The sequence below is a fragment of the Cryptomeria japonica genome, chromosome 2 (genome assembly GCF_030272615.1).
Source record: "Cryptomeria japonica chromosome 2, Sugi_1.0, whole genome shotgun sequence".
NCBI lineage: Eukaryota > Viridiplantae > Streptophyta > Pinopsida > Cupressales > Cupressaceae > Cryptomeria > Cryptomeria japonica.
Genome location: NC_081406.1, coordinates 504,588,916 through 504,603,917, shown reverse-complemented (window position 1 = coordinate 504,603,917; position 15,002 = coordinate 504,588,916). Strand labels below are relative to the sequence as shown.

General features: G+C 35.9%; 1 protein-coding gene and 1 pseudogene across 1 annotated transcript; one reads left to right on the top strand and one right to left on the bottom strand.

Annotated features, from left to right (window-relative positions):
- Window positions 1–241: 241 nt before the first annotated feature.
- Window positions 242–6,625, bottom strand: LOC131078937 (high mobility group B protein 6). Its single transcript, XM_058016785.2, has 6 exons — window positions 5,984–6,625; window positions 4,951–5,088; window positions 1,582–1,716; window positions 1,219–1,307; window positions 913–997; window positions 242–836 (listed from the first exon to the last, which is right to left on the bottom strand). Exons 1-6 carry the CDS (start codon window positions 6,623–6,625, stop codon window positions 702–704), a joined length of 1,224 nt encoding a protein of 407 aa, XP_057872768.2. The 3' UTR covers window positions 242–701.
- Window positions 6,626–7,083: 458 nt separating this feature from the next.
- Window positions 7,084–14,737, top strand: LOC131078936 (NAD(P)H-quinone oxidoreductase subunit H, chloroplastic-like; annotated as a pseudogene).
- Window positions 14,738–15,002: the final 265 nt, after the last annotated feature.

Here is a 15,002-nt window from a genome sequence, read left to right as displayed (position 1 = left end):
GTCATCGTCATCATCGTCGTCGTCGTCGTCATCATCATCGTCGTCGTCATCATCATCATCATCATCAACATCATCATCATCATCAATTGAAATAAGTTAAACTTTGGATGAGTGAGAGTTAAGAGATGAAAGTGAAGATAAGATAATCTAAAATTAAAAAATAACAATAAATTGATTTTTTTAATTTTTCATATACTAAAGATGCTTTTGATTTCTGAAACCTATTAGAAACTATTTTCACTTTCTAAATATTGAAAACTTTTAAGTCCATATATTAAACCGTACATGGAACTCTTATTTGAAACCAAAACCAGAATTAAATTTGCTTCCGATCTTGTAATTGATGCAAAACTTCATAGAACTCTATATAACATGTCCCTTGAGTCGTGCTGCTGTTATTTTTTGTTTGTAAATTATATACATAACGTGCCTCTTGGGACCGCGATTTTTGTTTGTGAAATATCTAACTTATCCCAGGGATCCCAGCTTCATTCCCTGAAGCATCAGTAAAACTTGATCCAAAGGCCAATTTTAGAAAATTAGGTTGTAACAGCACGTTATTAAAAACCTGGAAATTCTGATCATAGCACCAAAAATTGATCCAAAGACTGAATCTCAAACTCATTACCAATATAATATGTTCACTGTAAAAGATTGAACATACTTTTAGCTGTATAGCCTTGTTTCTGGAAACAAGCAAATCACGAACATGTTGTGTTTGCAGTAGACATGCCCACTTCCATCTCTTCTTCAATGAATTGGAATTGATGTTGTGTTTGCTCCTCCGTCTTTTGCTCCCTGATCATCCCATTTTTCTTACATGCCTCTTCCAATTCCTGAAAGATAAAAAATGAGGATCATAAAAGATATGAGAATTCTTTATAGACATACATAATAAGGAAATTTATTCACCTTCCATTTTGCAGAAATGAGTGCATTGTTGGCTGTGTTGCTAACTTCGGGCCTTTCCTTTGCTAGCATTTCCCTTGTTTTGTTACTGTTAAAACAGAGGTGTGGCCTAAATTAGCTAACTGAATGCTAATAAGTGAGTTTACGATTCTAAAAATAAGCGATGCAGACAAAACTCAGAGTTTACTCACTCATTCTTATTGACTGTGAAAACCAAATGCTAATAGCCGAAAAAACTCAATACCAATTCTTAAAGAAAAAGAATTGATCAACTGAGAAAAGAAGTTTATTGGCAATCAGATCTCAAACCTGGAAAGTAGGAATGATGTTGGGGGCTTCTTTGGCCTGTTAGGGTCAGTGCCTCCCTCGTTTTGCTGCTGCTTTTGTTGAACCGCAGCCTGTGTTACAAAGGAAAGTCACACAAGTTAATGTCGTAGAAAACATGATGAGGAAGTCTCTACATAATTAGTAAAATAACCAGCATTTTTTGCAAATTCTATTTACTAAATACTGCAAGTTCTGTTTCTGTTTGTCATGAAGAAGCTTTAGTGCTTCATTTCTGCCCTTCTCTTGTCCAACAAACTTTACAGTTGATGGCAGGTTAGCTCAATTCCTCTAAGGATCTTATACAAAAAAACAAAATTACACAACCTGTTAAGTTTCGAGAACTACCTGCAGGTATGCTTCCTTTTCAGCCTCATATTTATCATTGTATCGTTTCTTCTCTTCTGCATTCAAAACCTTCCAGTTCTCTCCCATAATTGTTCCCATGTCCTTAAATGGGATATTTTGATTCTCAGATTTCATCTGTTTGCAACACTCCAAAACATGGTTAAACACTGTTCATGAAATATGGGTAAATAAAAACTGACTCTAAAATTACACAGATGAATCCATATAAAACAGCATATAAATTGATACACTGCAAACACTCCACTTAAAAGTTAAATATAAACAAATGAGCTAGGGAGTTGTATAAGACACTTTCTAATGTTTTGAATATGGTGCAGCAAGCTAAGTGGGCTTGATCTTGGATGAAACTCCATAGTTAAGTGTACTTGATTCAGCGTATTATTGGGATGGATGAATTTCAAGCAGTTCCAAAGCTTCGCCCATGAGCACTATCTAGATACAATGAGTGCTAAAGTGAACCATTCATGCTCATGAGTGATGGATTCTTGTCTACTCATGAAGTATAGGTCAATAGAGATTGACTCAAAAATCACATCGTTGAATCCTAAAAGAAATCATATAATTTGATGGTGAAAAAAAATATTAGCCATGTTGGGCAAAGTTTGTTGAGCGGGAAGTAGAATTTTAAATCTCCATTGAGAAAGGAAATGTTGTAGGTTGCAGAGGAGAATGGCGACAATGAAGATGGTAAGGAGGTGGATGGTGAGATCAACTAGTGGGGCAGAAGTAGGGGGCGACCGGGGCAGCAGCCTTGAGGAGGAAGAAGAAAGTCCGTTTGACTAACGGTTAGAGGCTCGACAAGTAGCCCATGCTCACCTTGTTTGTAAGCCTACTATCGTAAGTGCTCCTACTCAATGAGCTCTACTAGAAGATGCACTGCAGCATCTGAGAGTTTGGTTCAAACACAGGAGAGGTCGTGGCTCTATCAATTAGCACAATCGTTGAGTTTGGGTTCACTTTGGTGGGGTGGATGTGGGGTTCCCACACTTCCCCTTCTTTGAAGGGAGAGATGGAGCTTATTCCTACTCTCTGGCAAGATCCATGACAATTTTAATGCTTGGTCTTTGGCGATTAGGGAATCTGAAGGATGTAACTTTGTCTTGCCTCCGAATGCTGTTGCTGGCCCTAAAGAGTTGAGGTGTGGATCTTGCTGTTTGCTCACAATCTTCGGCAAATGTGGCCTGTGGCAAGCCCCGCTCAAGCCATGTTCTATCAAGATTGGTTGTGGGCTACAAATACCTTCAGATCAATGTCCTCTACTCAATGGTGGAAAGATCTCCCTGCAAGCTTTAGAACACCCCTACTAGAAGATGCACTGCAGCATCTGAGAGTTTGGTTCAAACACAGGAGAGGTCGTGGCTCTATCAATTAGCACAATCGTTGAGTTTGGGTTCACTTTGGTGGGGTGGATGTGGGGTTCCCACACTTCCCCTTCTTTAAAGGAAGAGATGGAGCTTATTCCTACTCTCTGGAAGATCCATGACAATTTTAATGCTTGGTCTTTGGCGATTAGGGAATCTGATGGATGTAACTTTGTTTTGCCTCCAAATGCTGTTGCTGGTCCTAAAGAGTTGAGGTGTGGATCTTGCTGTTTGCTCACAATCTTCGGCAAATGTGGCCTGTGGCAAGCCCCGCTCAAGCCATGTTCTATCAAGATTGGTTGTCGGCTACAAATACCTTCAGATCAATGTCCTCTACTCAATGGTGGAAAGATCTCCCCGCAAGCTTTAGAACACCCTCATTAGGAATTTTTCAAGTGCCAAGCCAAACATTGATGTGGTGAGAAGATGGGCTCAAAGGAAATGGAAACTGTTTAGCTCTTGGCTATGTCTCATGGTTTCGTCCTTGTTTCCTTTTTTAATCAACTTGATTGTGTCAAGACCCTTTGAAGTGGTCCATGATTCTATGGGCAACTGGGGCTCTTCCTTCAAGAGTTAAACCAGGTTTTGATCTAACAAAAGAACGATCTAATAGATTCCCCATTATGATGAAAGACTGCTATAATAGGTTCCCCAGGTTTTGATCTAGGGCAAATGTGGCTTGTGGCAAGCCCTACTCAAGCCAAGTTTAGAATGCCCTCATTGGGAATTTTTCAAGTGAAGCAAAATTGAAGTGGTGAGAAGATGGGCTCAAAGGAAATGGAAATTGTCTAGCCAAACAGAGAGGTCTTGGCTATGTTTCAAGGTTTCTTCCTTATTTCCTTTTTAAATAAATCGATTGTGTCGAGACCCTTTCAAGTGGTCCCTACTTCTATGGGCAATTGGGATTCTTCCTTCGAAAGTGGAAACCAGGTTTTGATCCAATGAAAGAATGCTGTAGTAGGTTCTCCAATTGAGTTAGATTGCTAGGCCCGTCATTAGAATATTGGGAAGAAGAGGTTTTGTGGAGCATTGGCGGCTACTATCAATCCTGTGGTTAGATCCAAGAAGCGACTATTGTATACTAGTTTCTGTATGAATACTAATGTTGATAAGATGCTACTGACTTCTATCTCCTTGCCTTCTAAGTCTGGTGTCTAGAAGTAGAAGATTGAGTTTGAGTTAGCAGCGAATGTTTATTCATTATGCCCTAGGGTTAGCCACTCAACTCTTGTTTTTTCTAGGTAATAGGAGGAAGCAGAATGCTTGGAGAGGGAAAATAAGTTGTGTATTCCTCAAGTGAATGAAGAGATGCCCTTCTCAGAAATGGTAATAAATGAGTCCAATCATACTGTGTCTACTAATGAGAGGAGCTCAAATTGAAAGGTGCTGGAGCTTGTGTTGCTGTGGGGAGTCCTGCTTCTCGTCCTTTGTAGAGTGCTTGGTATTCTCCTGGCTCTTCTCTAAAAGAAAAATAAAAATGGAGGGTACAAGACCTATTGGGAACTTTGGCAAAAGGACTTCAGGTGATCCTTGTACCCTAATGAGCTTGGTTCTATTGTCAGAAACGGAAGGTTGGAATGGTACTTCAGCAATTCGGTGAGTAGAACTGTGGCTAGTATTTAGAGCTCTCTAGTTCTACAGATTTTAACCACTTGACTGGTCTCTGTTAGAGAAGTCTATCCTTAGTAGTTAGTTTCAGCAGTGATGCTCAGGTTATGTAAGTAGCTTTTGTGTAGTAGCCTAAAAACTGTTCATCCCTGTTGTTTCTCGTTTGCTCTTCAATATTCTATCTATTCTTGATTATGTAAAAATTTTGGTACTCTTTCAAAAACCCTCGTTTTACCTTTATCAAAAAAACATCATATAGTTTGCTAATGCAAACATTCCACCTATATGTAAATAACAGAACATGTTAGAATAAAATTAAGTGAAGAAGATTTGGTACAATCTAGAATGCAAATCGGGATGAATGGAGCATTTAGCCTACCTGATTCCACTGGTCTTGGCACCACAAAATATATGGCAGAGAAGGCTCCTTCAGTCTATTTGGATCATTTATCTTCTCTTCCTTCTCCTTCTCCTTAGCAAGCTCCACCATGCGGAGAGACTGCTCCAAAGGGTAATTCTGTTTGCACACAAAAACACAACTATTAAATTCCTGAAAAGCATTTGATAGCGTATCATGAACTAAATTTAACAAAATTAACAGGCTGAAGAAACACATACACCAACTAAAATGTGACATCAGCCATCATCTTCTTAAATCATGCAGTTTCAAATCTGTTATGACTGGTCTTACAGAAATTCTATGGAAATCTACCTTAACATAGTGCACCAAAATGAATCCAGGATTCCATGAAAAATCAGGTCCAGATCAAAACCCATACACTCTATGGAAATGGAGCTATGCTTTTGTTAAACCAAGCTAGACTAAACCCCATAATGGAAATGAAGCTAACATTTATGCGAGAACTACACTATCCAAATCCTACGCACTCTATGGAAATGAAGATAGGGCTTTCTAGAAAAATCTGAAGTAACCATATACGCTTATGCAAATTCAGTGTGTTTTGGAAAAGTTTCACTGGATCAAATCTCATAGAGGCAAGAAGGCAATTATAGTAATGTACAAAAATGACTAAAGTAGGTCAAAGGGACTCCAAAAAAGCTATATTAGAAAAGTGGTAAGAGTAAAAGGGACCCTAGTTTCTGAAGAGTCAAACTTAATTATTCTATTTTGAGTTGGTGAAGCTCAGGACTGCAATAAGTACCACACAAATACGAGCCCCTTGCACCAATGGCTCACATAAATCCCGTTAACCCAAAAATTACTCGAGCTACAAACTTACAGGAAGAATCACCCCAGCCCCAAGAACAGAAAAGGCCCAACAGTCTTCCCTTGAACGGCTCGGAAGAGCATTTACTCTATCCAATTGGACCAAAACTAGATCAACAAAACCTAAAGCTATCAAACCCGAAGGCATTAGATCCAAATACAAAACAAAAAACCAAAAAATTACCAATGCACTCTTGAATTCCTTCAATTTCTGGAACTGTATAAGCTGCAACTGAAGCCTTTCCTGAGCTTTTGCCTTGATCTCGAGCTCAGCCTCCTTCTGCTTCAGAAGGGCATCACGCTCATCCAACAACTTGTCGGTTCTCTCCTTATCTATATTCAATTTCTGAAGCCTTAACCTCACAGGTTGCAACTCCTTCTTCAAAGAAGAATTACTTTTTATGGGGCAAGTAGGACTTGAACCCAGGATTTTCTCATGACTCTGTTCCTCAAGATGGGGTTGGGGCGATCTACCAATACCAGCCCTTTTGTGGTTCCGGATGTGGCCTGATTTCTTTGAGTTTGAAGACGAGGACGGTGGAGGAGGGAGGAGGTTTGAAACATTCTTAAGAGTCTCCTTCTTACGCTGTCTCTGCTTGTTTGTAGCCACTCCTCTGTTCTCCTTGTCTGATGTTTCTTCTCTTTGCTCATTTTTGGGCTTAACCATATCGGTATCATTTTTCCAACCGGAGGTTCTTCTCCACTTTTTGGGCGTGTTTTGCTCGCATTCTGTATTCATTTTCTCTGCACTTGCATCCGTTACTGCTACTCCGATTTCAAATAAAACAATTACGTTCTTTAAAGAGACAGGGTTAATTAACTCCATATTTGAAAGTAATTTTTTAACGTTTAAACCGTAACGGCTAGGTTTGGTTTTAAACTAAATGAATTTTATCTAGGGAAATGGTTTTGATTTGTTTCTTCTTTCTTCGTTCTATTAATTGCATACATAAATGGTGTGCATGAGTTTTCAAAGTCAATTAGATTAAATTAGTAATAGCACTTAAAAGGTGTGGATAGAGAGTATTTTTCATTTCAATTATATATATTGTTGAATCTATATTTTAGATTGCATTCAATGATCTGTCATTATATAGAAGAAGAAAGATGATTTTGGATTGCAAAATTAATATTTAAAAAGGAGGTAGAGGTGGTGAGGTGACAAGAGAATTGGAAAATGAAGGATATTTTTGCAACAATGTTTCTGGATCAAACTCAATGAAGCATCATTAAGAAGAACAAAATTATGATTTGGATTGCAGACTTAACATCTAAAAAGGAGGTATGGGTAAAATGATGACATTAGGATTGGAAATCAAAGGACAAAGGATCCTCTTGTCACTCCCTTATCATTACTTTTTTTCGAAGTGCTAAGTCTACAATCCAAATCATAACTCTCATTTTTATTATGATAATCATTGTGTGTGATTTAAGATGTTGATGCAAAAATACACACTATTGAATCCAAAAGCACTCTTTACAAACTTCATGAACTATGAAAAAGTCATGTCTATTCAACATTGTTTTTGATTAAGGAAAAACAAGTTTTTAAGGGACCAGAAACCCTTTACAAGACAGGTTTTAGGACCTGCAACCCGAACCGAAAGATAAGCTTGAAAGTCCACTCAAAGAAACAGAACACAAAAGAGACTCGGCATAGCCAACCAAAAGAAGGGGAACAACAAATACCCCCACCAAAAACCAACAGGCTGCAAAAAACCAGCAGCCCTAACCCAACCAGGAAGGATCAAGAATTTGTCCTACCCTTGTGGGATCGAAGGGTCATATCAAAAGAGGACTGGGACAATTTAGATTTTTTACTTTTAACAGTGATCCATCCCTCCTCGACCCTAGCAGCAGCCTTTTGCCAAGAGGAAGGATCCAGAATAGAGGGCCTCCCAACATCAAGAGGAACAGAGCCAGCATCCAGAGAGGCAGGGACAACAGAAGATCCAGCAGCAATCTGGGACGCGGGAGAGTCATCCATTGAAGAAGAAGATCCAACATTTTTCAAACAATCAGTCGGGGTACCACCGCAAGCATCCACACATTCCTAAGGAACAGAGGCAGCAACAGGAGGCTCATCGAGTTGAGGAACCTGTGCCACCACCTAGGAGAAGCTTTTCTTTTTAACAAAATAGTGTTCAGAGGATGCACCCTTCCACCAAGTAGCAGATCTTTTTTTTCTTTTTATCTTTTTCACACCGTGCAGCAACATTGTTATCAAATAGTAGTTAAGCACAAATATTTATAGATAGCCAATCTCTTTATATTTATATTTTTAAGAGTCATTATATTTAAGACTATAAATATTCGTTTTACATTATAATTTTTTTTTATTCATAGTATATGCTATACAATAATGCCTAACCATTATTCTTCAATCCCCTTCTCTCATGATAATCACAATCATATCATCTAAACACTCACGCTCTCTTATACAAAATTTAATTCACTTTTTTAAAATCTTTGTATAAAACTCCAAATCAAATCAAATTCTATATGCTATGCAATAATGTCAAACCATTATTCTTTAATCTTCTTTGATAACCACAATCATATCATCTAAACACTCACACTCTCTTATACAAATTTTAACTAACTCTTCTAAAATCCTTACTTGTATAAAACTCCAAATCAAATCAAGTTCTTGAATATTGATGAATTCTTCCAATAGAGAATATTGTAGACATTCTATAATATTTATTTAGCTTGCTTTGTTTGTATGTGTCTTATTATGAAATTTGAACCAAGCCTTCTAGAAGCATGAGTGGTAGTGCACATGCAATAGAGCTTTCAATTTTTTTTAAAGTGGGATTTGTGATTATATATAGTTTTGAAATATTATAAAAAATGAAAAATAATTTACCAAAAATCAAATGTGTGTATTGTAGATACAAAATGAATTTGAAAAATAATATTCTATATAATTCTTACATTGTGATAAAATATTATTTGTTTTTTTTAAAAGGTAAAAAATCGAGGAAGAATATAACACTAAAGTAGCACCTATAAGATAAGAGTAATAAAAATTTGGAGTGGGATGATTATATAGAGTATTGAAATAACTCCCTTTGAATATATATAGGTGGTGCATTTTAATATTTTCAAGTCATTATGATTTATAGATGTTGGAAACTGGTGCAATCCAAAAATCCATAAAGAATTTGATGTGTGATTAGAATACATGGGAAAAGACATGACTAAAACAAGAGGCTAAAATATATAATTGTATAATTTTCAAATCAATTTCTCTTAAAAGTTTTATAACGTTTTAACTTTATCCCCCTCGCCCCCATCTCCACCCCCACAAACTTAAAGAATTTAAGTTTTACAATAGTTCCATGTTATAAAAATAAACATCAAGGTGTATGTGCAAACATTGACAATTTCATAAAACACACCTCTATATATTGATAGATATTTCTAAAAATATATAAATTAAACTACACCTACTGTTTCTAGAAGAATTTACCCTTATATTGGATAAGTTTGAAGGAATTGATTGACAATTGCTTTGACACACTTGCAACACATATTAAAATTCAAACAAACTCACATCTTTCTTGAAAGGAAATCGAAACCCTTAATAGAAGACGACTACTCGAAGGTTTTGGCCAGTTCACCTAGTCATTTTTTGTTTGCTATTTTTACAAGGGGACTTGCATGATTGTATTATGGGGTCTGCACAATATGGGATAGGTTTTGATAATAAAGCAATTTATAATGCACCACACCCTAAAAGTTGGGTTCACTAATCTTGAATCTAATTAAATATGAATTTTGGTAACACTAGATAGCTAATGTATAATATTTTACTATCATTTCCTAATTCTAAATAGTTGTAAAAAATATCAAAAGAAAGGGAAAGAAAACAATCTTAATTTTGAGTTATGTTGGAATGATAATATGCATAAACAAATTAATCCAAAAATAAACTAAGCTTTGGTTAAGTAGATTAAATCATATAACCACAAAGTTAGAGCAATCTCCCAATGAACATAAATCACTTAAAATTGCAAAAAAAAATATTAAAGCATCTAATTCTAGCAAAACTCCAACCAAAATTTCACCATATTTAAACCAAAATACTCAAATTCAAACATATGCATGCACATCTACCATATAAATTATGCTAAGAAAAGAGAAACCATTAAAGCTTTTAAAAAATTGTATTATTGTAGAGCTCCATGAAAACCAACAATTTATTTCTTCTTACAAACCAAACCAATGACCACAATTAATCCAACATTTATGATCTAGATGTACATGCATTTAATTTTTCATCTTTAATAATTTATTTTTATTTTTATTTAAAATGCGCACAAAAATAAAACTAATATTTCTAAAATTAAAATCAGAGTTCTAGTTAAACTACTTTATTTTTTCCCTTTTTTGCCATGTGTGTGTGTGTGTGTGTGTGTGTGTTTCGTTATGCTGCAATCTTTGGTATATCATTGTGTGTGTTTGTTTTTATTGACTGTTTTTCTTACCTTGTATCGGATTGTGTATGTTTTGGGCTTTGTGGGGAAACCCACCCACGACGTGGGTGGCGACCCACAACCATGGGAAGGCCACGACTGTGGGGGCTCACCCACAGCGGTGGGTGATACCCATGGCTCCTTCACTTTGTTTGTCATGCATAAACAATACTTCAGCCAAATATGTTTTATGTGTTGTGCATGGTTTTTAATTAATGTTTATTTAATAGTTGATTCAAATTAAAAATGATTCTCATATATATATATATATATGGTGTTGGTATTTTGTTGTGTATTGTTATATATGCAGATTCGTATATGGTTTTGTGTTGATATAGTATATAAGATTAAGTTTAGATTGGTTAATTATTATTATGTAATTAGAAATGTGTGTGTGTGTACTTCATTTTAAATTTTGAAGTCTTCCTTTTTTATCGTTATTGATCAATATAATGTTAATGAAAGGGTAATAATGTATTACGTAATCGTAATTGAGTGATGAAGGTAATGCTAACTTTGTCGTGCAACTGAATAGGAATAAAATGAGATGTGTGCTTTAAATTTGGACTATTCGAGATTAATGTTATTTTGAATTAATTATTGAAAAGATGGTGTTATGGTCTCTTTGGTGTTTTATTTGGATTCCCTTATGTTTGGCATTATGAGACCTTGTTTTTGTTTATGAGTCATGTCTATCATAGTTGGATACTCGGTTATCTTTCTTTGAATGTATTTAGCTTTCATAGGCTAGGACAGTGTTAGAGTTCCTTGTGTGCATGTTTCTCATTGTCCTTGAATGTAGTGAGATTGGTGTCTTGCATGACTTCTTTGATAGTCGAGCCTTCATTGTTGAACATTGATGTACTTCATCTCCTGATATTTTTTGGATCAGTAGATTCTTTATGTGCTAGAAGGTCATTCCTAGTCTATTGTAGTTACTCATTTTGGGGATCTTGTTCTAGCAAGTGAGGTAAGCCTTGCTATGGTTGGAACCTTGTCACCTCATTTTTTTTTTGGTCTCATGGCCTTGTGATTTATTTTGATTCCTAGGTGCAAGTCAAGGGAGAGTGGATTTCATTAGGGGTCGGGACCCAAAGTGGTCAGCTGGGTAACTCAATGGAAGTTTTGTAATCAAGTGATAACCTAATTAATGAACTTGGGAGGGTAGTTAGTTCACATTAATCAAAATAATTCTATGCTGCCTCTTTTGCCCGCAAACGCTTGTATAGGTTTGGGGTAAGTAGAGAAGGGCCTGAAATGGCTTCCACCAATCTTGTCTCCACAAAAGGTTGGTGTGGTCCACTAGTGTATGTATGGGGGCTGGGGGTCGGGAGAGGTCACCAGGGTAACCCAAGATGGGGGTCGAGATCTAGTGAAGACCTACCAGGGTAACTCATGACAACCTAGTGATGACACTCTTCCCTATTGCTTCCTAGTGGTAACTTATGTTATGTTTTCTCTTGTTTGTTTTCAGCCTTTGGAAGTTGGTGGTTTACCGTTTGTGTCTCTTGTGATATTCTATTGTGAGCCTCTTGCATAATCTATCTTGTTGATTCTTTTGTGAGCCTCATGTGTATTATGTATTGTGGATTCCATTGTGAGTCTCGTAGAAGTATAGCTTCGTTGATTCTTTTGTGAGTCATGATGGTATCCTTGTATGTTTTGCTTCCACCTTGTGGGTCTGGCTGATACCTCCTAGCACGGGGGGTGGACCTTATGGTACCACACAGTTGGGTGGAGTGTTATTTGCACCCATTGGGTTTTGACTCCTTCAGCTTCATGTCTGTGATGACTCGTGGAAGATTGAAGACCTTTGTATTGATGCAGATATATGTGCTATACCTTTCCATGTACTCTTGGAGATGGAATCATTCAGGATCCTTTGTAATGTATTTTGAGGTTCATATGTAAAATCTCAAGCAATGCTTTACGTATCGTGTACCTATGTAATCGATCTATATTATAATTTGTACAGCAGTTCTTTGTTGGACGTATTGGATGATGATCAACCTTGAGTTACATCATTATGGGGCATTGAGGACTTTTGCAAGATGTTAATTGTGTATCATTCTTCTTCTTGTTGAATGTATCTCTTTACATGTGTAATGTAATCTTTTTTTTCTTTTTTTTTAAATCACATTTTGTTTGCTATTGTTGTTTAGTCCTCTTGGCCTCATAGCAGGGTGTGACATTACTTGGATTCTCTGGATTTATATAGCTTATGAATAACTTGAGTAATTCAATCTTAAACTAGACATTAATGAAGAAAGACTGAAACCATTCCATTCTAGGGGAAAAAATGCACCTAACACTTCATTTGAAAGAGAGTACATTACAAAATAAAATAAAAAAGAATAAGAATCATGCATGTAAGTACAAAATCATGCACTACAAAGTCAGATTTATCACATCCCTTCCAAGAGTGCGAAAAAAAAGAAATGATGACTAACTTCCTCAACCAAGCGACTCACTTTATCCCACTGATCAGAAGCAAATCTGAAATAGTGGAAAAATATTTTTATATTTTTTTTAGTTTTTCTATACGTTAGTAATTGTCATTTTTAAAGGCCTTTGGGGCATTTTTAGCCCTTGAAAGTTTGGCATGTCCTTTAGAACATTGTCGTACACAAGTTCTTGCAGGACTTTGTTCATAACTCTTGGAGACCTTTCCAATGAGTTAAACAGCTCGTAATTTTGAGTCCCGAGCAGAAAGTTATGCCTAGTTAAAGTTAGGATAAAATTTCATATAGTTTTTTTGAAATTTTCGTAGTTTTTAGATTTTATTATGTAATAAACGAATGTGATTGTTGGGCTTCAATTCTCAAGGGGTTTGTGTGACCCTTGTAATCTCATGAACTACTATATGTTGGATTTTCGAATGGAATAGATCACTTTTTGGCTTGCTTCAATTCTATGCTTTCTTGTTCTTGTAAATAGAATTTACAATACCGCAGGTTCTCACTCAGGTGTTGTCATCCGAATCCATAATTCGGATCATTTCCTTTCCTTTGAAAATTATGAACTTTATTATTTTGATTATGGGAATTTGAAACTCATAGCTTGTATTTGGATCAACTATGAGAATAATGAATTACCTCGATTGCTAATAGTTAGACATTATTTCATAAAACATGAAGATGTTGAGATTAAATTAATATTTTTTAGAATACAAGGATAAATTTGCCAGGCTGATATAATCCTAACTATTCTCTTAATTCTCCATATTTAAACCCATATATAATCCTAACTATTCTCTAACTATCTGACTCCAGTCTTCTCCTTTGTTTATGGTGATAAACTAATGATTGCATTCTCAGGTAGACTTACGATAGACTTATTTTTGCATGATCGCTTAGTTAAGCCTAACCAAGGTGAACAACAAGTTAATTTTTCATGCTCCACCTCTTTCACCATAACCAACCAGTTTTGTGGTTGTTCTTCTTTGTTTCCTTTGTTGCTAATGTGATGGTTCTTTGTATAAAACCATGCATTCAACATATTGTAGTTGTGACAATGAATTAATAGAATTACATTCATTTTGTTTTATTCTGATTTGATTTCTTTCCTGCAAGCTTTGTTTCTTCTTTCATGCTAGATCTATATTCCGCAATGCAGAAAATTTAACAAAACTTATATTAGGTTATTTACATAGAGGGATGGAAAAAATTGTTAAGAACCAAACCATTGTTCAATATCTCCCCTATGTAACACGATGGGATTATTTGGCTACTATGTTCATAGAGGCGATAACGGTTAATGAGCTAGAAAAAATTGGAAAATATTCAAATACCTAAAAGGGCTAGCTATATTAGAATGATTATGCTAGACTTAAGTCGCATAGTTTCTCATTTGTTATGGCTTGGACCTTTCATGGTTGATATTGGTGTGCAGACTCCTTTCTTTTATATTTTAAGAGAGAGGGAAATCATATATGATTTATTTGAAGCTACCATTGGCATGTGAATGATGCGTAATTGTTCTCGTATTGGAGGAGTAGTTGTAGATTTACCCTACAGTTGGATAGATAAATGCTTAGCTTTTTGCTATTATTTCTTCCCAAAAGTGACAGAATATGAAAGGCTTATTACACGCAATCCTATATTTTTGAAACGAGTTGAGGGAGTAGGCATTATTAGTAGAGAAGAAGCAATAGATTGGAGTTTATTAGGACCCATGCTATGAGATTCTGGAATCCAATGGGATCTTCGTAAATTGGACCATTATGAATGCTACGATGAATTGGATTAGGAAATCCAATGGCAAAAAGAAGGAGATTTATTAGCTCGTTATTTGCTTCGAATCAGGAAATGAAAGAATCTATAAAAATAATTAGACATGCCCTAGAAGTAATTCTGGGAGGTCCCTATGAGAATTTAGAGGTTCAACATTTAAATAAGGGAAAAGATTCGCTCGACAACCTCTCAAAGGAAAATCCCATCAAGGAGGGCAATGAGTAGGAGAAATGGAAGTTTGGGCTCTACAAGGTTTTGGTGTTGCTTATATCTTACACAAGATGCTTACTTTAAAATCTGACCATATGGATACTCGTGAAAAAATATTTGGTTTTATTTTCAATGGAGAACCAATGCCTATCAGACTATTCTATCTGAGATAGACTTTCAGATAGATAAGAAGGAAATTTGATCAAAATGAATGAAAAATAATAATTTATGAGTGACCAGGATAAACACGAACAACTTCGAATTGGATTAGTTTCTCTCG